This window comes from Helicoverpa armigera, chromosome 9 (genome assembly GCF_030705265.1).
Source record: "Helicoverpa armigera isolate CAAS_96S chromosome 9, ASM3070526v1, whole genome shotgun sequence".
Taxonomy (NCBI): Eukaryota; Metazoa; Arthropoda; class Insecta; order Lepidoptera; family Noctuidae; genus Helicoverpa; species Helicoverpa armigera.
Genome location: NC_087128.1, coordinates 10,080,427 through 10,107,997, shown reverse-complemented (window position 1 = coordinate 10,107,997; position 27,571 = coordinate 10,080,427). Strand labels below are relative to the sequence as shown.

Genomic DNA, 27,571 nt, shown 5'->3' with positions numbered 1-27,571 from the left:
GCCAAGATACATGTAATATGACTTTTTTGATATTTGTTTTTTTAAATGAACACTACTCAGAACGATATACTGTACTCGCCGTTTTCCCACGGTTTTACCTGCATCCAGTGGTCACTACTACCGTACCGGGATAAAATATTGCCTATGTTACTCGGGAAAAGTCAACTATACTAAGATTACTATAGACTGGAGCTTCCGCCACCGGTTTCACTATTTTTTTTTTATTGAAAAAAAAAGTATTAAAAGGGTATCATAGAAATAAAAGTCTTCAATAATAAATATCAATTATTTTATCACAGAGAATCACATTGTGTTATACAACATATTTACGTGGCTAGTACAAAATATCCCTTACAATGATCCTTGTCTATGCATATATTAGTAAAATACTTAAAAGTTTTCAATTAAAATGGAAACACTACTACAAAATACTTATCTTTGTTCAACAGTTAGTTAACCAACTGCAGAATAAATTTTATAGATGTTATTTTATACACCTTATCGAATTTGATGTTTAAGGATAAATATTATCCCGGATGTATATCCAATTTTATTGCAACAGGTCCTGTGGCCCCATAGACTATTTAGCCATTAATACAGTTCTGCAGTTGCTTTACTTTAATAATGTTGATAAACTCGTTTCAAAGTAATTGCACTAAATTAACAACGAAATAAAAATTTTATACAATAAAATATGCTGTTATAGACTACAGACAAAAATTACAACACAGGGGCACAAACCTTAAGATAATATTGCAAAGTATATCAATAGCTATGGAGACCTTAATTGTAAAAATATGATGATATAAAATATAATAAGTGCAATACTAAAGTGAGGATAATATTGACACGAAATAAGTTACATTAAGATTTTCTATAACAATATAAAACTTTGTACAGTCCTGTGTACATACAATATGGCTGCTCATGTTATTTACTTTGAATAAAATTAATTTCGTTACCGATGACTTGCATTATTTATATACTTTAGCTTCAACTTGTATTGTGTATGTACTATAACAAAAAAAAGCTTTGAAATATTGATGAGTTCAAGTTTCAATTTAAATGTTCTTTAAATAGCCCAACATAATTAACTGTACATAAAAAAGTAAATAAAAGTCAATATTAGTAAAAGTTAAGTAATACGTTATTGTCTATATACACCTATTTATACATTGGACTGGATTATTTAGAATTCATTTTAGATACCAATTTCACCAACTTACACCGTGAATATGGTACAGACAGCGACAAAAGAAACTTAACACAAAATTTTGTTTGAACTTATTTTTAGTCATAGATGAACCATATAAAATAATGGGATCATGAAAAGCAGTCTATCGAAATATTTGGTATATTCTTAAGTTATAGTTCAGTATTTTGTCGCTGCCTGTACACGCTAAAATGACGAGATCTAGATTACAGACGTACATTCGTTCTACATACAATATGTTATAAATAATTCGTATCAGTGATGTAGGCTTCGAATACACGCGTTTGACACACGGTCGCGTTAGGCCTAATCTGCGTTACTACGAGCAAATAAACCCGTGACAAACTGGCCTAATAACTTACTTCATGTTGTTATGTATGAAACATTACAAAATCGTGCTACACATGCTAGTTAAATTAAGTTACTGGCCTATAAGAGGATAAACAAATCGTATGATAAATCGTACAGTCGTTACACATAATTTTTCAAAAGCTTAACCTAATGAATATGCAACACAATTTCACACATTACAATATACAAACTCCAATTTACATAATGGGTCTTTTCATGTACTTATTTGCAGACGTTAACTTACGCAAATAATTTTTGAGATCGTCGTTAAATTAGATATGGGTGTATTTCAGTTCCGCTACTTCAAGATTAAGTAGGTTGTTTTAAGTTTTAATTAATCCAAATATTCATACTCAACCTCTTTTCCAACAATACCATGAATCTCTTTGACTTTATTGGATTCTAAGTCGCTTTGTTTGGACTCCTTCGTTTGCCGAATGTTCTAGAAAGTTAGAATTATACATTGCAGTTCATACAATATACAAAATATAGAATCTCTCGCATTCGCCGTCTCCTATACTTGGATATAATTATAAAAGGTGACTTGTGAAAATAGTGCAGTGCATTCACATTGAAAACTTAGTGAGACCAAAACATCGTTTAAAATTGCCACAAACCGTGCAAATATTAACAATAGTATGAGTATTTAATATTTTGTACCCGCTTAGAAACGCGCCATCTTGGCATAGACAAAGAAGACCAGCTTCTCATTTTTTGGTGAATAAAAGGAATCGCACTTCTATACATTATCACTGGCATTATAAAGTCGAGTCTTTGCTCATAAAAAATCTCCTACCCTGCGATTTGGTAAATAATGACTACAGTCACTGAGGACACATTTCTTTTGAATTTGGAATATTCGATTTATGGTTCGAATTTGACCATGAAGGTTTGCGTAACATGTTGATTTCCATTGATTTAGTGTTCTCTGATTAGGACAGTTCGAATCCAGTGTTGCTGTTGACGGCATATCGTAGTTTGTCCCGAAGGGTACTTCGTTTCTGGTAGTTTGGCAGCTTGAGAAGGTTGAAACAGGTAGACGACGTCGGGAGACGGTTCAGCGGATCTTTCTTTCTTATTGTGAAAAAACCGCGGATTACACTACCTGGAAACAAGTATATTAATGATTTAAGTGAGTGCAATGTCAAGTTTTTTCATATGACTAGCCTCCACCAGTGGTGTCACTCCCCGTACTATTTCACACTGAAAGATTTTCTTAAAATCGGGTCATAGGGTTATATTATTAGCGCTTTCAAACTAACAAACTTTCAGCTTTATAATATGTGTTAAGATTTACAAGTTTACTAACCTATGGTGTCACCGGTATCCTCATCGTCGCCGACTTCAACGCATCGTATAGAGAATGGCGGCTTGAGATGCGCGAACCCAAGCACTGGCGGTTTGGAGCATGAAGTCACGAACTGAAACCAAATAAATAAAATAAAATACATGGCTCTTAGTATATCCGACTAAGAGCCATTTGGCTTATTATTCCTACATATTGTCTCCCGTTTCGTCACCATCGGTTAACTTTAGAGCTTCAAAATTATTTGACGAGAACTGTACAAGTTGCACTAGAAGATACGAACATCATCATCATCATCATCTCAGCCATAGGACGTCCACTGCTGGACTTAGGCCTCCCCCTTAGATCTCCATAGACACCGGTGGACACGAACATAGTAGTGTGTAATTTGTGCCAAATTTAACGGCTCAGAAAGATTTTAACGTATCAGCCGGTGGCGTAAGTTCGTCTTACAGTTTGGCGTGACGTATACCTTAAGGAACATGGCTCGCTCGTGCTCGCTGAAGTCGCGCTGCAGCACGTCCCACAGCCAGCACACCACGCGGTGCGAGTCGTGGAAGCCGCCGTAGTACTGAGTGTGACGCCGCAAGTCGCGTAAGTCTAGTGGCACGTTGTCGCCGCTTATTAGACGTTGAAGCTAGGTTAAAAATAATAATTAGTTATTATTTTAGGACATTGTGGGAAAAGGTATGTAATAATATACGGAAGTTACCAAATAACTGAAATATCGAAAAAAATCAGAAGAATACACCCGCCATTCTGACGCTCATAAATAAATGGATCTATCACGCGGCGCACGCGAGACAGTCCTAACATACTGCGCACGCTTTCGGACCGGTGATTCTCCGATGGCTCTCGAAACCACCATTGCGGAGTTGCACTAACCCTTAATTTGCTATCACAAGTTTAGATACTATTGTATGGTAATTGTCCAATTTTAAAAAAATAATTAATATAATATCCACTTCATTTGCATTTACTTCAATTTAAATAAATATTTTATTGTTTGGCATTTATAGTGAAATTAAATTGAAGAATTAATATGAATAACTTACCTCCGGCGTAGAGAAGAGTGACAACCATTCAGGGTTGATAATTGTTCTAAAACCTTTGATGAAAGCATTCGTCTGGTCTTTGATCTGCGTGTGCATTCTGAAGTGGGCCATCAGGTGTATGTAGTTTATTCTGAAAATTTACAAATACGTGTATAAAAGTATAATCTAGTTGGAAGTCAGAAAAGGAGCGTGAAATCAAAAAAATGGCCTCCCAGAGCCATATTATACAGCTAAAGAGTTTGTTTGCTTGATCATCGCGCCAATCTCAAAACCTACTGAACTGATTTGTATAAAACTTTCAGCGTTACATATGTAGGTCCTTTATTTTTTTATGCGGACGAACAGATTAGTATTTTGGGATGAAGGTAAAACCTATTTTGGATTGACGGTACTGATTTATTGATTCCATAAGACTTACTTGTTTTCATTTGTAACTGGCACTGCCTTTCCACCCGGGACAAGCTCGTGAGTAACGATTTCTCCCAGTCTCTCTTCGTCCACAGAAAATGTAAGCTCTAACGAAGATATATCACCCTAAAATAATAAAAAACACATCTTGTTTTTATGATTATTTCTTTCACTATCTGTGATCGTTTACAAAAAAAATACTTTTTCTAGCTTTTTATTTGGCATATTAAGTAGGTCAGCAAAAAGAAAGTGAACTCGTAATTTTACTCTGGACAAAGTTATTATTAATAGGTTACGTACAGCCCCCAGCATATCAAGTTACTTCAATCTATCTTACTTTAATTAAATAGATGGCAACTTTATTCTTAAAGTTTACAGTTCAATGTTGATTGGGAAATTATTGCAGATCGTAATCGTAATGAAAATGGGCTGCATTTATTAAAATTATACAAACTAGGTATATAAAAATACAATTAATTTTGCTGCTATTTTACATATTTTTTTGTTATTTCACAATTAATTGGTACAACAACAAATTATAATTACCTGAAAATGTTTAATATAAGTCAAACTCCGGTACAGGTCGCGGTCCAGTGAGGGCAGCTCGTCTATCCAGCTGTACAACGCCTGCTGAGTCTGTCCCAGGACTTGGCTGAGGAAGAACGACGCGAATGGCACGTCCACTACTATGCCCTGTGGGAAGAATTTTGCTGTTTACTTATTCTAGTAATATAATAAAGGCATTTTTATGTGCAAATGTTTGTTCTGTATTCACCCAAAGATACGGAAGAGATTTTAATGATATATGGTAGTAATATAGCTTATATACCAGAATTACATAAAGTCTACTTTTTATCCGGTTACGGGAAGCAGTTCCCTCGGGTAGCAAGTGGAACCGATGACTGAAACTAGTTGTATTACAAGTTAGAACAAGACATACCGTCTTATTTTTTGTATAAATTTTACAGGGTAAAAGAACACTCGCTTTATTAAAAGCGAAAAAAAAATTGCTAATATTTTTGTAATAAAACTGACCTCATAAACAGCTTTGCCGAGCATCCTGCCGATAAACTCGAACAGCTGCAGATGGTTATCCTGCAGACACGACGTCGGCGACGGATACAGACGCTCCTCACTCGTCACGCGGAACAAGTTCAGTGACGGACCCGACACCCGCTATATTGTTCGCGAAAAAATAAAATATGCTATTTTCTTGTTATCAAACTGACCTCATAAACAGCTTTTCCCAGCATCCTGCCGATAAACTCGAACAGCTGCAGATGGTTTTCCTGTAGACACGACGTCGGCGACGGGTACAGACGCTCCTCGCTCGTCACGCGGAACAAGTTCAGTGACGGACCCGACACCCGCTATATTGTTAGCGAAAATACAAATTTTGCAAGTATTTTTTTAACAAACTGACCTCATAAACAGCTTTGCCCAGCATCCTGCCGATAAACTCGAACAGTTGCAGATGGTTTTCCTGTAGACACGACGTCGGCGACGGGTATAGACGCTCCTCGCTCGTCACGCGGAACAAGTTCAGTGACGGATCGAACCCGCTTTATTAAAAGCTAAAAAATAAATTTTGCAAGTATTTTTTTAACAAACTGACCTCATAAACAGCTTTTCCCAGCATCCTGCCGATAAACTCGAACAGCTGCAGATGGTTTTCCTGTAGACACGACGTCGGCGACGGGTACAGACGCTCCTCGCTCGTCACGCGGAACAGGTTCAGTGACGGACCCAACACCCGCTATATTGTTAGAGAAAATACAAAATTTGCAAGTATTTTTTTAACAAAACTGACCTCATAAACAGCTTTGCCGAGCATCCTGCCGATAAACTCGAACAGCTGCAGATGGTTTTCCTGCAGACACGACGTCGGCGACGGGTACAGACGCTCCTCGCTCGTCACGCGGAACAAGTTCAGTGACGGATCAAATACCCCCTTTATTGATAGCGAAAGAACAAAATTTGCTAATATTTTTGTAACAAAACTGACCTCATAAACAGCTTTGCCGAGCATCCTGCCGATAAACTCGAACAGCTGCAGATGGTTTTCCTGCAGACACGACGTCGGCGACGGGTACAGGCGCTCCTCGCTCGTCACGCGGAACAAGTTCAGTGACGGACCCAACACCCGCTATATTGTTCGCGAAAAAATAAAATATGCTATTTTCTTGTTATCAAACTGACCTCATAAACAGCTTTTCCCAGCATCCTGCCGATAAACTCGAACAGCTGCAGATGGTTTTCCTGTAGACACGACGTCGGCGACGGGTACAGACGCTCCTCGCTCGTCACGCGGAACAAGTTCAGTGACGGACCCGACACCCGCTATATTGTTAGCGAAAATACAAATTTTGCAAGTATTTTTTTAACAAACTGACCTCATAAACAGCTTTGCCCAGCATCCTGCCGATAAACTCGAACAGTTGCAGATGGTTTTCCTGTAGACACGACGTCGGCGACGGGTATAGACGCTCCTCGCTCGTCACGCGGAACAAGTTCAGTGACGGATCCAACACCCGCTATATTGTTACAAAATTTGCTAATATTTTTGTAATTAAAACTGACCTCATAAACAGCTTTGCCCAGCATCCTGCCGATAAACTCGAACAGCTGCAGATGGTTTTCCTGTAGACACGACGTCGGCGACGGGTACAGACGCTCCTCGCTCGTCACGCGGAACAAGTTCAGTGACGGATCAAATACCCGCTTTATTGTTAGCGAAAGAATAAAATATGCTATTTTCTTGTTATCAAACTGACCTCATAAACAGCTTTGCCGAGCATCCTGCCAATGAACTCGAACAGCTGCAGATGGTTTTCCTGTAGACACGACGTCGGCGACGGGTACAGACGCTCCTCGCTCGTCACGCGGAACAAGTTCAGTGACGGATCGAATACTCGCTTTATTGTTTCTTCTAAGAATTCTGTAAAGGGAAATAAATATATGTTTAAAACTATTTAAAAGATAAGTTAGTTTAAAGTCATACATATTCTGAACGTCAACCATATAGTTTAAAACGCATTATTTATTCTATTCATTCCTAGCAAGTAAATTATGGATAAACTTTGAATACTCTTCAATTGATACTTTTTTTTCCGGGGCTAAATCCTCATGAATTTCCCTCGGGTTGATCCTACTTTAACATGTTGTTAACCCGGGAGCATTCAAAGTTATAACATATCATTTTTGGACATGGTTTCCGATCTTTTGCATGCTCCTATAGCCTTAGATAAATATCCAGGCACAGTTATCTATTATGGTCCGCTAGCTGCCGGTACCCACCCTACTGGGAAGATTGTTCTTCCCCGCTTCTTCTTTCCAGCCACAGGAAATGGTAAAAGGGGGGCGTTTTGGGGGAGCTATCATTTTGTAAAAAGTGCTAAAAACTAGCCTAGTTTCAATATACTTTTTTTGACATTGACTCTACCTTTGAAGACGCCATCCTGATCGATGCCGGCCTCGTCGAGCCCCTGCTCGTTGATGAAGCGCACGCGCACCGTGCCCTTGAGCGCGCGCGACGGCAGCGCCGCCAGCTGCCGGTACCCGTCCTCCACGAGGCGTACTCGCCGCACCGTCACCAGCGTCGAGCGCCCGCCGCATGCACGCTCTGTTAAGCCTAGCACCACCTGGGGGAGGGATTTTGGTTTGAAGGAGCCTGTGTGTGGAGTGTGGTGTTGAAAGTTGGGTTTGAAGAGTTTGTGGGTAAGTATCAGCTATAAGAAACAATAGATTAGAGGACAGGGCGTGGTATATCTATCTCCCTAAAGCGATGAACACATAATACCTTTAAAATACCCGCAGAGGACGTCCATGGGTCAAAAATTTATAGTTTCACTATTTTCACTTCAGTCGTGTCACGAGCTAAACATAGGTCATAAAGATTTCTTCTGTGTATTTAGAAAGCAGAACAGTATGTATTATACATAATTAATTGTAACAGTGTGTACAAAAAAATGTTGAATTTACCTTCTCATCGGCAACAGCGCGTCTGAATAATCGTACACGTTCTCCATGAGCTATCATGTGAGGAGTCTTTTGTACTAGTACCTGAAAGAAAACAAAAACGTTATATCGTAACTTTCAACTTGACACAAGCTTTTGATGTTGGCCTTAACAGTAGAAACATTAACACATTGGAGGAACAAAGGCCCATTTTGGAAGTTGCCTGCTATGCTAATCCGTGAAAAACAACTTGGCCCAAAATGTTGGCTCCAACATGAGGAGTTAGGCTAGCACATTTTATGATTAGCTTTTGTATGTCACTGCCTGCAATTTTATCTTACTTGCTGAGGCTTCTTGCCCTTCTCGAGGTCCGCCATGAACTGTCCCTCGCGTATCTCGCGCACGAGCCAGTGGTTGGCGGGCGTGTAGCAGCGGCGGCAGTCGCGTCGGTACAGCACCAGCAGCAGTGTGTGGAGGGAGCTGAACAGCTCGTTGCTTTGTATCTGTATGTGTATCTTACTTGCTGAGGCTTCTTGCCCTTCTCGAGGTCCGCCATGAACTGTCCCTCGCGTATCTCGCGCACGAGCCAGTGGTTGGCGGGCGTGTAGCAGCGGCGGCAGTCGCGTCGGTACAGCACCAGCAGCAGTGTGTGGAGGAGCTGAACAGCTCGTTGCTTTGTATCTGTATGTGTATCTTACTTGCTGAGGCTTCTTGCCCTTCTCGAGGTCCGCCATGAACTGTCCCTCGCGTATCTCGCGCACGAGCCAGTGGTTGGCGGGCGTGTAGCAGCGGCGGCAGTCGCGTCGGTACAGCACCAGCAGCAGTGTGTGGAGGAGCTGAACAGCTCGTTGCTTTGTATCTGTATGTGTATCTTACTTGCTGAGGCTTCTTGCCCTTCTCGAGGTCCGCCATGAACTGTCCCTCGCGTATCTCGCGCACGAGCCAGTGGTTGGCGGGCGTGTAGCAGCGGCGGCAGTCGCGTCGGTACAGCACCAGCAGCAGTGTGTGGAGGGAGCTGAACAGCTCGTTGCTTTGTATCTGTATGTGTATCTTACTTGCTGAGGCTTCTTGCCCTTCTCGAGGTCCGCCATGAACTGTCCCTCGCGTATCTCGCGCACGAGCCAGTGGTTGGCGGGCGTGTAGCAGCGGCGGCAGTCGCGTCGGTACAGCACCAGCAGCAGTGTGTGGAGGAGCTGAACAGCTCGTTGCTTTGTATCTGTATGTGTATCTTACTTGCTGAGGCTTCTTGCCCTTCTCGAGGTCCGCCATGAACTGTCCCTCGCGTATCTCGCGCACGAGCCAGTGGTTGGCGGGCGTGTAGCAGCGGCGGCAGTCGCGTCGGTACAGCACCAGCAGCAGTGTGTGGAGGAGCTGAACAGCTCGTTGCTTTGTATCTGTATGTGTATCTTACTTGCTGAGGCTTCTTGCCCTTCTCGAGGTCCGCCATGAACTGTCCCTCGCGTATCTCGCGCACGAGCCAGTGGTTGGCGGGCGTGTAGCAGCGGCGGCAGTCACGTCGGTACAGCACCAGCAGCAGTGTGTGGAGGGAGCTGAACAGCTCGTTGCTTTGTATCTGTATGTGTATCTTACTTGCTGAGGCTTCTTGCCCTTCTCGAGGTCCGCCATGAACTGTCCCTCGCGTATCTCGCGCACGAGCCAGTGGTTGGCGGGCGTGTAGCAGCGGCGGCAGTCGCGTCGGTACAGCACCAGCAGCAGTGTGTGGAGGGAGCTGAACAGCTCGTTGCTTTGTATCTGTATGTGTATCTTACTTGCTGAGGCTTCTTGCCCTTCTCGAGGTCCGCCATGAACTGTCCCTCGCGTATCTCGCGCACGAGCCAGTGGTTGGCGGGCGTGTAGCAGCGGCGGCAGTCGCGTCGGTACAGCACCAGCAGCAGTGTGTGGAGGAGCTGAACAGCTCGTTGCTTTGTATCTGTATGTGTATCTTACTTGCTGAGGCTTCTTGCCCTTCTCGAGGTCCGCCATGAACTGTCCCTCGCGTATCTCGCGCACGAGCCAGTGGTTGGCGGGCGTGTAGCAGCGGCGGCAGTCGCGTCGGTACAGCACCAGCAGCAGTGTGTGGAGGGAGCTGAACAGCTCGTTGCTTTGTATCTGTATGTGTATCTTACTTGCTGAGGCTTCTTGCCCTTCTCGAGGTCCGCCATGAACTGTCCCTCGCGTATCTCGCGCACGAGCCAGTGGTTGGCGGGCGTGTAGCAGCGGCGGCAGTCGCGTCGGTACAGCACCAGCAGCAGTGTGTGGAGGAGCTGAACAGCTCGTTGCTTTGTATCTGTATGTGTATCTTACTTGCTGAGGCTTCTTGCCCTTCTCGAGGTCCGCCATGAACTGTCCCTCGCGTATCTCGCGCACGAGCCAGTGGTTGGCGGGCGTGTAGCAGCGGCGGCAGTCGCGTCGGTACAGCACCAGCAGCAGTGTGTGGAGGAGCTGAACAGCTCGTTGCTTTGTATCTGTATGTGTATCTTACTTGCTGAGGCTTCTTGCCCTTCTCGAGGTCCGCCATGAACTGTCCCTCGCGTATCTCGCGCACGAGCCAGTGGTTGGCGGGCGTGTAGCAGCGGCGGCAGTCGCGTCGGTACAGCACCAGCAGCAGTGTGGAGGAGCTGAACAGCTCGTTGCTTTGTATCTGTATGTGTATCTTACTTGCTGAGGCTTCTTGCCCTTCTCGAGGTCCGCCATGAACTGTCCCTCGCGTATCTCGCGCACGAGCCAGTGGTTGGCGGGCGTGTAGCAGCGGCGGCAGTCGCGTCGGTACAGCACCAGCAGCAGTGTGTGGAGGGAGCTGAACAGCTCGTTGCTTTGTATCTGTATGTGTATCTTACTTGCTGAGGCTTCTTGCCCTTCTCGAGGTCCGCCATGAACTGTCCCTCGCGTATCTCGCGCACGAGCCAGTGGTTGGCGGGCGTGTAGCAGCGGCGGCAGTCGCGTCGGTACAGCACCAGCAGCAGTGTGTGGAGGGAGCTGAACAGCTCGTTGCTTTGTATCTGTATGTGTATCTTACTTGCTGAGGCTTCTTGCCCTTCTCGAGGTCCGCCATGAACTGTCCCTCGCGTATCTCGCGCACGAGCCAGTGGTTGGCGGGCGTGTAGCAGCGGCGGCAGTCGCGTCGGTACAGCACCAGCAGCAGTGTGTGGAGGGAGCTGAACAGCTCGTTGCTTTGTATCTGTATGTGTATCTTACTTGCTGAGGCTTCTTGCCCTTCTCGAGGTCCGCCATGAACTGTCCCTCGCGTATCTCGCGCACGAGCCAGTGGTTGGCGGGCGTGTAGCAGCGGCGGCAGTCGCGTCGGTACAGCACCAGCAGCAGTGTGGAGGAGCTGAACAGCTCGTTGCTTTGTATCTGTATGTGTATCTTACTTGCTGAGGCTTCTTGCCCTTCTCGAGGTCCGCCATGAACTGTCCCTCGCGTATCTCGCGCACGAGCCAGTGGTTGGCGGGCGTGTAGCAGCGGCGGCAGTCGCGTCGGTACAGCACCAGCAGCAGTGTGTGGAGGGAGCTGAACAGCTCGTTGCTTTGTATCTGTATGTGTATCTTACTTGCTGAGGCTTCTTGCCCTTCTCGAGGTCCGCCATGAACTGTCCCTCGCGTATCTCGCGCACGAGCCAGTGGTTGGCGGGCGTGTAGCAGCGGCGGCAGTCGCGTCGGTACAGCACCAGCAGCAGTGTGGAGGGAGCTGAACAGCTCGTTGCTTTGTATCTGTATGTGTATCTTACTTGCTGAGGCTTCTTGCCCTTCTCGAGGTCCGCCATGAACTGTCCCTCGCGTATCTCGCGCACGAGCCAGTGGTTGGCGGGCGTGTAGCAGCGGCGGCAGTCGCGTCGGTACAGCACCAGCAGCAGTGTGTGGAGGGAGCTGAACAGCTCGTTGCTTTGTATCTGTATGTGTATCTTACTTGCTGAGGCTTCTTGCCCTTCTCGAGGTCCGCCATGAACTGTCCCTCGCGTATCTCGCGCACGAGCCAGTGGTTGGCGGGCGTGTAGCAGCGGCGGCAGTCGCGTCGGTACAGCACCAGCAGCAGTGTGTGGAGGGAGCTGAACAGCTCGTTGCTTTGTATCTGTATGTGTATCTTACTTGCTGAGGCTTCTTGCCCTTCTCGAGGTCCGCCATGAACTGTCCCTCGCGTATCTCGCGCACGAGCCAGTGGTTGGCGGGCGTGTAGCAGCGGCGGCAGTCGCGTCGGTACAGCACCAGCAGCAGTGTGTGGAGGGAGCTGAACAGCTCGTTGCTTTGTATCTGTATGTGTATCTTACTTGCTGAGGCTTCTTGCCCTTCTCGAGGTCCGCCATGAACTGTCCCTCGCGTATCTCGCGCACGAGCCAGTGGTTGGCGGGCGTGTAGCAGCGGCGGCAGTCGCGTCGGTACAGCACCAGCAGCAGTGTGTGGAGGAGCTGAACAGCTCGTTGCTTTGTATCTGTATGTGTATCTTACTGCTGAGGCTTCTTGCCCTTCTCGAGGTCCGCCATGAACTGTCCCTCGCGTATCTCGCGCACGAGCCAGTGGTTGGCGGGCGTGTAGCAGCGGCGGCAGTCGCGTCGGTACAGCACCAGCAGCAGTGTGTGGAGGGAGCTGAACAGCTCGTTGCTTTGTATCTGTATGTGTATCTTACTTGCTGAGGCTTCTTGCCCTTCTCGAGGTCCGCCATGAACTGTCCCTCGCGTATCTCGCGCACGAGCCAGTGGTTGGCGGGCGTGTAGCAGCGGCGGCAGTCGCGTCGGTACAGCACCAGCAGCAGTGTGTGGAGGGAGCTGAACAGCTCGTTGCTTTGTATCTGTATGTGTATCTTACTTGCTGAGGCTTCTTGCCCTTCTCGAGGTCCGCCATGAACTGTCCCTCGCGTATCTCGCGCACGAGCCAGTGGTTGGCGGGCGTAGCAGCGGCGGCAGTCGCGTCGGTACAGCACCAGCAGCAGTGTGTGGAGGGAGCTGAACAGCTCGTTGCTTTGTATCTGTATGTGTATCTTACTTGCTGAGGCTTCTTGCCCTTCTCGAGGTCCGCCATGAACTGTCCCTCGCGTATCTCGCGCACGAGCCAGTGGTTGGCGGGCGTGTAGCAGCGGCGGCAGTCGCGTCGGTACAGCACCAGCAGCAGTGTGTGGAGGGAGCTGAACAGCTCGTTGCTTTGAATTGTTTTGAGATCTGGGATGAGAGGAAATTCGAAGATAAAAGAAGGCCATTGGCTTAAACTTGGGTCGACGTACGTTGATGAGCATGAAGTTAGCCAGTCTACTACCCAGAAAGACAACTAATTTCATACTCGCTAAGATACATTGTCCGCATTTTGTGTTAACGCCATCTATGATATATCAACGGCAACGCGCGGTAAAGAGGCGAAGCCGCCGAACTGAGCGTCCCACGTGATCGACCGTGCGATCGTTGCCGAGCGCTCATTGGCGGGAGACACGCGCATCGAATTTATTATTCACTCTCTCGAAAAACGTAAGATGGTAGTCGGTTCACCATCAAAAACATTATCCAAATATTGGCTAGTGTAAACAAATATTTTGAAAAACAAAACAACGTATCGATGAATAAATCGGATCATTGAAGAGCTAGTTGACCCACACACACATCACACCCAACACTTCGGTTTGAATATTTAAGAGTATTATCCTTGTCATTCACCGGCTACAATTTCAATATAATTTTCTCAATTTACGCTCAAGAATTACAAAAATCATCTCAAATTATATTAAAAAATCCTTAAAAAAATCTATAATTTCACATAAAAACTTGTGCTCACCAAACAGTTGTCCCATGATGGACTTGTAGACGAACATGTTGAGGAACTGCGACATGTTGACAAAGTCCTGCAGCTTGAACGGCGTCTGTTGCTCGTACATCTCCATGTCGTCTAGTATACTGTGAAATGTTTGTAGGGATTATTTAAGTTAAAATAAGAAGTCTCACTACTCGCATTCTGGATTCATATTGTCAAGTTCTTGAGCATAAATGCGGTAGTGAGACGCGTGAAAACTACAAAAAAAATCGTTTACTATTTTTTGAGTAGATGCTGCAGAGGATTGTTTTATAATAAGCATTTTTTTTTTGCCTGAAGAATATGCATTTTCAATGGATTCTTTATTTATTTTTATTCTTAATCAATATAGCGCCGAGCAGTCGCAATATTGTAAAAAGAATCAACGAACACGACCGAAAATTCGTTGAATTGAAAGTCTGACACTTCCTCCTACTCCACAGCAGATTATACTTTTATGATAGTCAATTTTCAAAACAATATAAAAATAATATCCAGTACTCACGTAACATAATGCGTCATACAGTCAGCAAAGAGTATCAACATCTGGAACTCCGGCGCTGATGTCTTCGTGTTCACAGCCAAGAGATCGAGGAAGGACTTCAGCCCACAATTTGGTCCCAATGTGCATAAGAACTGCCATAACGAGTACAGAATTTCGTCTTGATTGCACAAACCTGTGAATAAATAAATATGTAAGTTTTTTTTTTAACTGTGAATAAGGAACCTATAAAAATTGCAAAAATAACTAGCTTGTCGGTATAGCGTGAAACTGACCTTCAAATGTTTGCTTGAACGCGCTAATCTCGGGTCTTACGGGGTAGATTTTAAACAATACCATCACTTATCTCTACTCACTTATCGAGGGCGGCCATAGGCTACTTTTTCAAAACCTCTTGAAACCTTCGTGAAACCTCTGAGAGGTTAAGTGTCCTTTATTATCATTGATTTATTTTATAATATATTTTCTACAGTTTTAAATATTGAATGCAAAAATACAAAAATGATTATATTTATTTTTATTAGTTGTACACATCAATAAATTTTCTCTAAAGACGTGAAAATAAAGGGATTTACCTTTCAAATATTACAAAGCGAAATAATAATAATAAGTACCTGTGAGTATATCAAGTTTGACTTGCGTCATAGTCTGTAGCGCTGTGTGATACATGGAACAAATGAGCGCTGTCTTTGTGCAGTCGGGAGAGCCCAACTTTCTGTAGTGTTTGTTTGCATTAGATCTGAAATAAATTAACTCATTTTGACACAAATAATTAAACTTATAACTAAAGACAACTTATATAATGCACAAAGTACAGTACAAGTAGTAGTGCAGTGCAAGTAGTAGAAGACTGTATTCATGTCAACAGACAAAGGAGACTGCATTTAAATGGGCCATTAAATTAATTATGTATTGCAGTTTACCAAAGAGCTTTTGTTGAAATATTTATCAAATCATAAAGACTTCTCACTTGAATATTCAAGAAAAACAATTAAACATTATATGCTTTAGTATGCAAATTAGGTACAATGACACTCACCTATTAGTCCTAGCCTCAATAGCCCTCCTAATAATAGCAGCGGGATTATTACTCTGCACCGGCGTCGACGGCTGCGACGGTCCCGCGCCCTCCTCGCCCGTGACTCCCGCATCTATCATCTCCTTCAGCGGTGTTGCCAGCAACTTCTTCAACAACGGAGCTCCCCACAACAGAGACAGCTGTGTGCGCAAGTTACCCATGGCCGGGGGAAGGTAGGTGTCGAAGCTTTGGGAGAACCAGCCGAGGATTGGATGCCAGTTGCTGAGGTTGCCCTTCTTGCAGACAACGTACTGTTGGCAGGAGTCGAGGAAGCGGGTTACGACTAGCTGTGGATGAGAGGAATATGAAGGTTAGGTTTTAATTACACACATAAAAGAACATGCAGTTTACATAATATTAACTTAACGATGGGTTCACACGATACATATTTTAAGTTTTTACAAATTTCATAATATCTTAACATAGGTATATGAAGACTTATCATTGGCTAAAACTTTATACAGACTTTTTTTATGCACGTATTTGTTGCGCAGACAAAATTATATGAAAGTCTGTGAGAAGTTGATATAGTGTGGGCTCACCATAACAATATCAAATACGCATGTCTCCTGTACTGAGAAGTATCTTTTCCTCCTTTTTGCCTCTAAATGAGGCAAATAATCAGTCTTTTTTTTTTAAGAAAACGACACCAAAAGCTAAAGCTTACCACAAAGGTCGGATGATAAGAGTCGATTATAGCGAAGTCCCGCTCGGAGTGCGCGAGCTGCACGAGGTTGGCGAGCAGGCACAGCGCGTAGTTGCCCTCCAGCGTGTTGAACACGATGCGCATGTTCTGGTCCGTGCTCAGGAACTCCAGGCACTTGTCGAACATCGAGTACGAGCGGTATGATGACATGGACTGCGGACGAAAAATATATAAATACACATAATTAGGTTGACGAGGTCGTGGCTAAGTAACAGTTGCACAGGGCAATCGATCATAAGGCCTGTTGATGGATGACCATCTTGATATGACGAGCTTATCCGTGTTTCGGAAGGCACGCTAAATTGGTGGTGAGTCCCGGCTGTCATTTGAATATTTTGGGCAGTCAGACCAGATTAATCAAGTGGCATCAGGTTGCTTGGGTAACTGGGTTGAGACCACGTTAAACACTGGGTTTTTAGCTTTATCCCGTTAGACTAGAGTAAGCCTAGAGAGACCAGCCTAGTTGGGAAAAGGCAGATGATGATAACCTTGATCTATTGTTTCATCACACATCAATATACTTATTATGAAAACAAAATAAATAGTAATCTTACCTCAGGTGAAATCTGCTGCATATGAAACACAAGCGTAGGCACGGACAGTATCTGTATGATATACATGGTGAGCAGCTTCTCCGAGAACTGAGCGGACACCAGCGGTCTGAGTGACAGCGTGACTATCGCGGTTAGCGATATGTTCTTCAAGTAGATCTTCTCGCGGCATAGGCCTCGGAGTAGGAGAGACTGGGGATAAAAGAGGATTTTTTCTTTTAGTGTAAACTCACTTATTTTGGGCCTTATATATAAAGAAAGTCAGTAAAACTTGCTTCATGCTTGAATCTGCTTTGCTTCAAGTTGCTTTATGTACCTAACTGTTACCAGAATGAACTATTTATATCGGCGCTAGCAAGATAACAGCTTTCTTTCTGTATACAGCCTTATAGGGCACGAAGAGTGGTAAGAAAACATTTTCATATAGGGAAAGTGTAACAAAGTTGTTGTGCATATGTAATTTTTTTTAAGCCCAATTTTATCATCTCTGTCTTGCGAAGTCTAGACAGAATAGCTGTTGTGTGAAGTGTGTATGTGTTGCAGGTATCCTACATTTTAAATGACTAATCTACTAATGCAACAATGACACTCATACTAATTGGATAATTTGCATGGCACACGCACTAATGGTCATTTGCTGCCTTTAATTTCGTAAGTGATATAAATGGTCCTAAAACATATTTGATTAATTTAAACCATTAATCAAGTATACATTTAATTACTATGTCCCTTAAGCATTTAATAACTTTAATTAAAAAAAAATATATGCCCGTATACATAAATATATAGGCATGGTACATGTATTTTGTACTTAAAAGTCCTTCTACTTAAAATCAGTATTTATCAAGATGCATTTGGTCCTCATCAATCCAATTAAAACTACAATTGCGTGTGTCGTGATTGTTGCGTGCCAATTCACGATGCGTTGTCGTCAATAGGGTATTACATTCATTTTTGAAATATATCTTAAATAAATTCTTATGTCTTGATATATCTCTAAAAAATTAAAAATATTTTTTTTTCTCACGTTATGTACGAATATAAATTAATTGTTTTATCATAATTTCAAATTTCGCGCGTATTTCGCGAAAACGCGGCACACAACGGACGCCATGATTGTTTTTTGGTCATGACGTCATTACGCTACTACAGCTGTCAGTAATACATATTTTGATAGGGTCATTTCGCCTGTTGGCGACCATTTAGTGCAGTTGGCAAGTTTGACGGCGATAATAAAAATGCTCCAGCACTCATTTCCATGTCAAATTTGTGTAATGTATTCCTTATATACTCTATTTTAAGATTAACTTTCAGTTGTATAAGAAATATCTTACGTTTTCTATTTAAATCGATAAACCTCAGAATTAGGCGTTTTACCCAGTTTGCGTCCACAAAATCCAATTCGCGTCCACCCATGGTCCAGTTCGCGTCCAGCGGCTTTGAAAAGGAATATAGGGGTGAAATTGTTAAGAATTAATAAAGAAAGATTGTATTTGAACAATTTTTTATTTAACAATACACTTAATTATTAAAATCAACATTATCATCATTTAAAATTCACTTTACAAAATAAAAATAATTCTTCTCAACATTGGTTTAAGTAACTTAAAATTAGGCAATTAATTTTGAAACTTGAAGAATAAACAGTAATCAATTCTGTTAATTTTACTCTAAATCACAGGGAATGCTTAAGATCCGCCTTGCTTATACTAAGTTTTTGGCCATATTTTTTTTTTATTAGCCTATGCTGTCCCACTGCTGGGCAAAGGCTTCCCCCATAGCCTTCCATTTTTCTCTGTCCATCGCTATTTGTGGCCAGTCCGAGAGGAAGCTGTCCAAGTCTTCTCTCCAGCGTTTTCTTAGTCTCCCTCTCGGTCACCTTCCATCCTCAGGGATCCAGTGTGTGGTGATGTTGGCCCACTTGTCCGGGTGCATTCGACTTCAACTTTGCAGACTTATTGCCCAAATCTACTATGCCCGGATCTTGGACCGGATAATGGTGTTGCGTAGGTATCCGGTCACTAAGCCGTATGCTGAGCAGGCTACGCTCCATGCTCCTTTGGCATACTTTAAGCCTGGACTTTTGAGATTCTGTCAAAGACCAAGTCTGAGCGCCGTAGGTTAGGATGGGCAGAATACACATGACTAGTTTCCGCTTCAGACATAAAGGGAGTTCTCCCTTCATGGACCAGTAGCTCTTCCAGGCGTTTTCGATCCGTAGATCGATTTCCTTTCATATTAAATTAACAAAACAATTTAATAATTTTGTGTAAACATACAACTAAAAGCATTGTCGTGGGGTCCGAATGCCCACATTCTATTTAAAGATCTTTCTAGGCGGCTGGTTGACGCTTCTCGTGACCAGAAGGCTGGCTATTACCTCGGACAAAGAATCAGCATGGCGATCCAACGAGGTAATGCTGCCAGCCTCTTGGGCACGCTCCCAGTTGACAGCGATGGGGACGAATTTTTTGACGCTTTTTAGTTGTTTGTTTTACTAGGATAGTTTTTGATTTTAAAGCATTGTTGAGTCAATAAATTATCAGACAATGTAGCATATTCTTTGCATATTTTTTATCGATTTATTCTTCTCTCGAATAACATTTAACGCTTTATTTAAATCTTCTTCTGTGTATGTTGTCTTTTCCTTCTTTTTTCCTGTATCGGAAGAACTTATCTTAAATGAAATTACTTATATCAGTTGATAATTTAATTATAACCACGTATATATCTTAATAAAAAAATGTACTGTTTAATATATTAATATTAAACAGTATGTTTTAATTATTTTTTATAAGCAAGTATTTAACGAAAACAGTGGACGCAATTTGGTTTATTACTATAGAGGATAGTTTTAGTCGCGTCCATTGTGGACGCAAAGTGGAAGTTTCGTAAAATTCGATGTAGTAATTCACCTTATTTTACTCGTTAAATATAAAAAAACATTACCATATTCATAATAAACATTATACTTTTATTCATCATTAAACTGTAGAAATAGCTATCTATCCTAAAATTCACATAAAACAATATAAAACTTACCATCAAACACGCCGCTGCACACAAATTTTTATCTAAAATTCTGCGTGTTTTCGCTTTCTTGTTGAAGAGCCTAGACTAATTATTTTTTCTAAAAGGATTGGTTGGACGCACAGAACGTTTGTCTATCTGTGCCAGCCCCGGATCTAGGGGGGGGGCAAGCCGGGGCCTGTGCCCCGGGCGGCAAATTCAGGGGGCGGCAAAATCAGGCGGCTGCCAAATTCACACTTCACAGACCAATAGATAACTCATATTTTATTTAATTTTGACCACGGAATAAATAAAAAAAGCACAACTACAGTAATTTCATGGCCATATCAACTTGACCGATACCCTGAGCGCGGAGTGAGACAAGCTGCATGACTGCACGAACATTTATTATTCACGGGGCGAAGTTTTAGCAAACTAAAATTGATTAAAAATTATTTGCGATCATCTATGAGCCAGGAATATCGCATATTTATTTTAAATCCTACATTACAGATTACTGTAATAGTTACCTACAGCGCCATCTTAACCTGTGGTGCAAGGTGTGCGAATAACCCAGGCGCCTCGATCTCAGGGGCGCCGCGGGACGCTCCACCACCAGGAATTTCGATAAAATTACACCCGTTTGATAAGGAAGTTCCACATTGTATCACGATACTGACAAGCAAAGTTCCTAAAAAAGTCGTCGATGTATGTAGGTACTATTTTTCTGATTGCTTATTATTTTTATTGACTCGGTCGTCGGTTATTGATTCAGTCTCTAATCACGTTTTCAATTTGTACATAATTCCCAGTTTAATTTGTGAGTCTTCAAACAAATAATTTAAAAAGTTCGCTTTACAGTGTACTTGATCAGATAATTTTGTGTCGTAGGCTCAAAAAATTTCGCGCTCGCTTCGCTCGCGAAATATTATACATCCATTGCCTTATTAACTTCATAAGTCAAGTCCACGCTGTCTTACCTTTTATAAGTCAAATGAAGAAAATTATTTTTTATGAAGTCCTCAAAAGTTTGCGCTTCCGACTGCTTGTTACTTTACAGCCTTTTTTAAAACTTATTAACTTTTTGTGTCCCAAAATTGAAAAATTTGCGCGCTCGCTTCGCTCGCGCTACTTTTTTCAATTATATGGACCTGTCTCGACTTTCAGAACTTAAACCCGGCCAATAGTTTGAGCCTACAATGAATTGGACACATTTTTTAAAGTCCTTTACCTACCAAAAAAGTGCACTTCATTCGAACGTTCTTATTTATATTCCTTGTAAGTACTTCAATACATAGTTGGCGCTTGGGTGATGATTGCACCCAGGCGCTACATGAGCTAGAGACGGCCCTGCCTGCCTACATATTGATAGCTAATATTATATGGATGATAAAGGTGATAATAAATATATGTAGGTAGGCGGGGCGGCATTTTTCAGATTTTGCCCCGCCTAATACAAATTGAAGATCCGGGGCTGATCTGTGCGTGCCTCTTATACATTAACGTATTAGCGGTAATGACTTTTCGTTTGATTAGTGTGTTAATTGACTTGTTTTCGAGGATTTTTAAAAGGAGATCGGCAAAATGGACGCGAACTGGGCTATGGACGCGAACAGGCGAAATGACCCTATGTATCGAAAATTTTAACTGACACTACCGTAATGACGTCATTAGCATGGCGGCGACATTTCGTAGTGTTCAAAGACAGATAAAAAAACCTAAAAACTTTAAACTGCAATAAAAAATATATTTATGTACCTTACGAAGTGAAACTAACATTTCCCGATTGCTTTTCCTCTAAACAATCATTGTAATTCACTTTTAATTTTTTTCTCATCTAGACTAAAATACCCTATTAAAGTCAGTGACCATACATTGTTCCACATTAGGTATTACACTAAGTTGCAAAATAATCTAAGGGCGCGTTTAGACGATCTACATTTGTGTGCCATTTGTGGCTGCAATGTTGGCAAAAAAATCCTGGCCAAAAAGTATTTTACAGACATTGACGTTCGAACAATGTATGGTTGAGGCAAGTATTGCAATATTTTTGCGATTGCTAGCAATGTAGGCGGCCACTGTGTTGCAGCCACATATTTCACAAAAGTATAGCATGTCTAGATGGGCCTTTAGTCTTATCAGTTACATGTACAACAGGAAATATTAAATATTGGTCCTTGTAAAGCGACATAGGTCATAGACGTAATTGTTTACGGATATCTCTCGCTACTTGAATAATTTCATACATCATTTTGTATCACTTGAAATAATGTTATTTGTAATTAATAGATTTAAACATAGTTTGTTCAGTAATTAGTGGTACTCCTGAGTACTTCCCTTATCTTTTAAGTTGTATTGAAGCTATAAATTATATTAATATGTTTATAAATTAATATTATTGGTTGAAAACAAGATATTTGATGCTTCTGCTGAACATGAAAACTTTATCTTGATTATTGAGGAATGCTGTGTCATTGCTCATTCTTCATGTCACTTGTACAATACTTTTATGGGAGATTTTTAAGGTTGGCTTCCATGAATCAGAAATATTAAAATTGGTCATAAATAAAATTGTACTGGCTAACTATTTTATTGCTTCTTAAATGAACATAGTAAAATCCTTATTTTAAATCTAGGATAAAAAATAAATCCTCATTTTTACCCACCTTCAATGTCAAATAATATCCCTTATGAAACAGTGAGCCCATAACATTAGCGCACAGCTGTGTCATGCCTCCTCTCAATTTCTCAAAGTTCTTCAGCCGTGTCAACGCCCAAGTGTTGTTGGCGGTGAACGCTACCAAGGTGTGCAGGTGGATGAGTATGCTCTGCATGTCTATGGGAGACTCCGGCTTCAGCTCCTCGAGGTATAGGCAGCATTTGTACAGGAGGTCTTTGATGTGAGCTATCCAGCGGAGACTGGAATTATAAAATAAAAGATATTGGTTGGTTTCTTTCTTTGAATATTATAGTAGGTAATTAAAAAAAAACACAATAACTATGCCATTAAATTTTTAACTAGTAGTTTTTACTGTGACCATAATAAAAATACACAATCAGTAATTGTTTTCAATCTTGAAAAAATTATAAATATATTTTTCCCTCTTGCCTAAACAATAGAAAATAATATTTAATAAGTTATATAAATTTCTTCTAATGCATTATGAATTTATGACATAAATAGTGCAAATGTAGATATGTAGTACACATGCAATAACAGGAAGTCTATATTTCACTTCCATTTAAAAGCAGATTACATAAACTTAAACATGTTAAGTGTACTAATGAATACTGAAATAGAGTTGTACAACTGTAATTGTGTTAATACATGTTTATTTATCAGGAGTTTTTTAGTTATTAAATAACTTGGCTCTTGGATTGGAATTGGATGGAATGAGGAAAATTATTACAAAGTTGGTAATCTAAAAATAGAAATGTTATCTTAAGAATATGTTAGTGGCAAAATTTTTAATGGTATTGTGTCATTTAAGTAAATTACTTTGCAATCTTTAAAAGTCCTGTTTTAGAGATCTTTCGTTGTATCTTTAACATCCAATATATGTATTATTATTTAGCTGATAATTTATACAAATGCTATTCTTTTTAAGTACTTAGTTGAAACTATGATGAATACAGGATTTTAATGATTTAAAACAGGGATTAAAATCACAATTTTAATCAAGACACTATTGTAAATATATGCCAATATGAAATAGTTTTAAACAATTACATTTTTTAAATATTTTTGGTTCATAACAATAGAATAAAACGTACCTGTATTCTTTATTTAAGAAGACGCCAACATAGGATGTTTTCACGGACTCCGAGTGCAAACTGTTTACTATATACTTGCATAGTTTCTCAAATCTCTTGCGGTCTCTCTGCTGTTTGAATACGAGGAACAGTCGGCATGTTACTCGGTACACTTCTAGTGCTGGGATTAGTTCTGTTGGCTGTGAGGGTTCATCTGGAGAGCCGTGAGAGACTGGCTCTGGGAGGAGCTGGTCGAAATCATTGCTAGAAAAAAGTGAATGAGTTAATATTTATTGCTATCTGAATATACTCTTGTTATGTGGTAGGATGATATGGTGTTGACGTTTTAGCATAGCTGTGATGATGATGCAAAAATTGGTTTTAAGGTATCTATAGTATGCAAGTCAAAGGTCTCTTAAAGTATATTTTTATTACTATTGGTATTCTGGTAATAGATTAACTGATAAGGGCTTCTCAACATTTTCACAGTTTAAATGCTTAGACACAGATACAGTATACTTTAGACTCACAGAATACGTTTGACGAAAGCCCGTCTCGCCAGCCAGCCTCGTACGGCAGCCTGTATCTGCACGGCCGACTGTTCCCGTTTCTTCTCCAGCGCGCGCTCCTCGCGAGCCGCCTTCGTCTGCTCCAGGAACGTGTCCTTACTCGTCAGAGACTTAGAAAACATCTTCCAACGACCCTATCGTACTCAACACAAATAATTCGCTTTGTTTCCCTTTTCGGTCTACCTGTCAGGACAAACTGCACCGATGCATCGTATAAAGCAAAGCTATCGCACGGTAAGCATTGTTGATGACTGGAAAGCACTCTAAATCAACTTTTTAAATCATGTTGCTAACTAGTAACAATTGATTTTATTAGATTTACGGTTTATTTTAGAGAAGCCCTTCGGGTAGAAATTTGTTATTTTGACATTTTTGTCTGTGTTGTCAGTTTTTCGAAAACTACGAGCATCGAAGTTTCTTCGGTAATATTCAATTAAACTTCTACAAAAACTACTATTTGTAGATATATTTGGACGTTTCTCCCTTGGTACTTCAATTCTATAGAATAATTAAATAGAAATATAAATAATGTAAATAAATCAGTCCTTAGTGAAAATGTATTTATTCAGCTAATTAAACCATAGCGTTAGTAGATTTTTTGTTCAGTATACTGACAACATCGTTGTAGTATTGCAAGGTAAATCGTAAAATTTTCCCCAAGTATACTTACAGTATTTTGTGAAACAACAATACAAACAATTTTAGTTTCTCGGAATTGTTTTTGCTAAGAATTTAAAATAAACATTTCAATTAAATTTTGTATTTTCATGTCACGGTACAATAACAGCGGGTGGATACAAATGTGTTCTGCTGGGTATGCAATGGCCATAGACATAATATTAGTAAACAGGACTGCGCATATAAACCCAAAAAACGAGCCGAGTGAAACAGTTAGTACGGAGGCTGTCTGTCCCTTTCTAATAGGGTGACTATGAGATTAAGCTATGTGAGACAAATCCGAATTTGCTAAGATTATTAAACACAGATTAGTATTGAAGTTTTAACTTACGCAGTTTGTGACCTTAAGATACTAATAAAGGCTTCTAATAATTAGCGGAAATTTGCAGTATAAAAGCAGGAAGATTCGAAGTGAAGACTGTTTTTTTTGTATTTCTACTTCTTTCTGTTTTTTGTTGTTTTGCTGAACCATTTATGTCGCCTTTCTTCATTTTTTGGGAAGCTATAACAATAGTACAACAGTTTTAAAATCCATCACCCATATTTTGACTCGTTACAAGAATTCGTGGGCACCCTAGTTGTTTGGTTTACGAAAATGTTATTATTAGCTAACCTGTGGAACGATATATTGCAACCACCATAGGATTCACTTTTGCAAGTAGAAACGCAACATTTTTTCACCATTTTAATAGTTTAAATTGATTTAATACAAAAAAAATATAAACAAAATTTTAAATGCTGATTACGCGCCAAGAATGTTCAGGGTTACCGCTACAAAATAAAAAAAAGCAAAATAAAAATTTATGTTGTTTATGTTTTAATAATAAATACGAATAAATGAATGCGATTGTTATTAATTTGTTGACTTACAATTGTTAAAATAAGATAAAAATATAAGTGATTCAATTGTTTTTTGGGAAGACAAAACTTTTGATCACAACATTTTTTTATGCTGGCAAGGTGTTAGAAAGAGACAAACAGCCTCCGTTCGAACTATCCCTCTTGGCTCGGATTTGCCTCTGTGTATTATGCAACCAATTTAGTACCTTATTGCGTTAGAATAGAGTTCATTTTCGTAAATATATATTTTGAGCGTGCGCAATCTTGTTTAGTAATATTATATCTATGGCAATGGCTGAAAATAGGGTCCTCAGTTACAGAATTTACCTTTTACAAAAGGAAAATTTTTAAACTGGCAAGTATCGCTAATATAGTTTTAATTTCATGCAGCAAAGGTATCTTGTATTCTTCCAATTTAGATTTTTCTTTTTGAACGAGTATAAATACTCATTTAAAAAGTTTGAAACAAATCCTACTTTTTTATATTATAAATGTGAAAGTTTGTGAGAATGTATGGATGTAAGTTTGTAATTCTTTCACGCAAAAACTGCTTAACCGATTTGGTTGAAATTCGGTATGTAGATAATTACTTAGGCTAATGTAGATACTTATGTACTTACCTATACTAAATAAAGCAACCTTGTCGAATAGGTAGCTCTTTTCGGTAAAATTTAAATGCCCTTTGGAATTTGTAAAATGCTATACCATGGTTGTACCTACCATGTAGTCACAATTTCTGGGTGTTTTGAACACAATTCCTATGAGTTCTTAGAGCACTATCATAGTGCCACTAAGCTATAGGTTCCATATGACTAAACTCCACTTCGAAATATAAAGTTCAGTTTAAATGCCTAACATAACTCGCGTAGGTAAACCGAGACTTATAAGCGCAGCATTAGGCAACAAACAGAAAGAACAATAAAGATACCTAGGTTGATCATTGAGGAACACTGGCTCTGATGTGCGACATATGTCTTTTGAAACTGTCATACACTACATTTTTTTAACCTTTCAGTTACGTAATATGAAATACTTTTTTTCTGAAATAATAATTGAAAAGTTGTAAAGATATGATAATAAGGTCTTAACGTTGAATCTTTGTGAGGAGTATTTTGAGATCAGTCTTTACAAATTACCTAGGTACCTTTATTTTGCAATTCAATTTGTTTGTTGACTATACCTATTTATATTAACCAGTACCAAAACATCTTGTGTACCTACCATCGTGTGCGTTGTTCTGTTGATACCCAATTTCTCTCTGATCTATCGCTTCGTTTAGATTCGTTAGCACGGCGTACTAGACCTAAGAAACAATATTTCTCATCAAATACCAAACCAATTTAATAACAATAAACGATCCCTCAAACTAGACTTTTTAATCCTTTCCCTCTAATGGGTGTGGGAACATCACTGGCTAATTATTTCTCACATGCCAAGCTTATAGGGCCAGTTACCTAACTACTTAGTCACAACTCATTATCAGAATTCTGCAGGCTGGTGATTAGCGTCCGGTGATTAGCGATGAGTAACCGAATACCGGCCATTGTGGGCCGTGATACGAACAATGCTTGTACAATCTGATGAGTGATAAGGCTTGGCGTATATGTGAGCTTTTGTCGTTGATAAAGGTGATTAATCATTAGTCATTGAGTTTTTAAGGAAGTGTAGTAGTTTTTGCTTACCTTGCACTCTGCCATACATACTTACATGTGTTCCTACATACTCCTCTTATGAACTCTCTTACGAACTCCTCTCACGCACTCTTCTAATGTAGTATCTTAAGTACTTCTCTTATATACTCCTCTTATGTACTATCTTATGTACTCT

At 40.9% G+C, this 27,571-nt stretch overlaps 1 protein-coding gene across 1 annotated transcript; it reads right to left on the bottom strand.

The window, feature by feature from the left end:
• Nucleotides 1-272: 272 nt before the first annotated feature.
• On the bottom strand, nucleotides 273-24,635 carry LOC110369698 (ubiquitin-protein ligase E3B). The gene is made up of 19 exons (XM_064036078.1): nucleotides 24,188-24,635; nucleotides 23,679-23,921; nucleotides 22,571-22,823; nucleotides 16,899-17,087; nucleotides 16,306-16,497; nucleotides 15,600-15,925; nucleotides 15,175-15,299; nucleotides 14,564-14,735; nucleotides 14,044-14,162; nucleotides 13,267-13,439; nucleotides 8,315-8,395; nucleotides 7,776-7,974; nucleotides 7,108-7,271; nucleotides 4,880-5,026; nucleotides 4,344-4,459; nucleotides 3,926-4,055; nucleotides 3,343-3,507; nucleotides 2,874-2,985; nucleotides 273-2,669 (listed from the first exon to the last, which is right to left on the bottom strand). The coding sequence occupies exons 1-19, from the start codon at nucleotides 24,346-24,348 to the stop codon at nucleotides 2,497-2,499; spliced, it is 3,240 nt and encodes a 1,079-aa protein (XP_063892148.1). The 5' UTR covers nucleotides 24,349-24,635; the 3' UTR covers nucleotides 273-2,496.
• Between the last annotated feature and the right edge of the window lie 2,936 nt (nucleotides 24,636-27,571).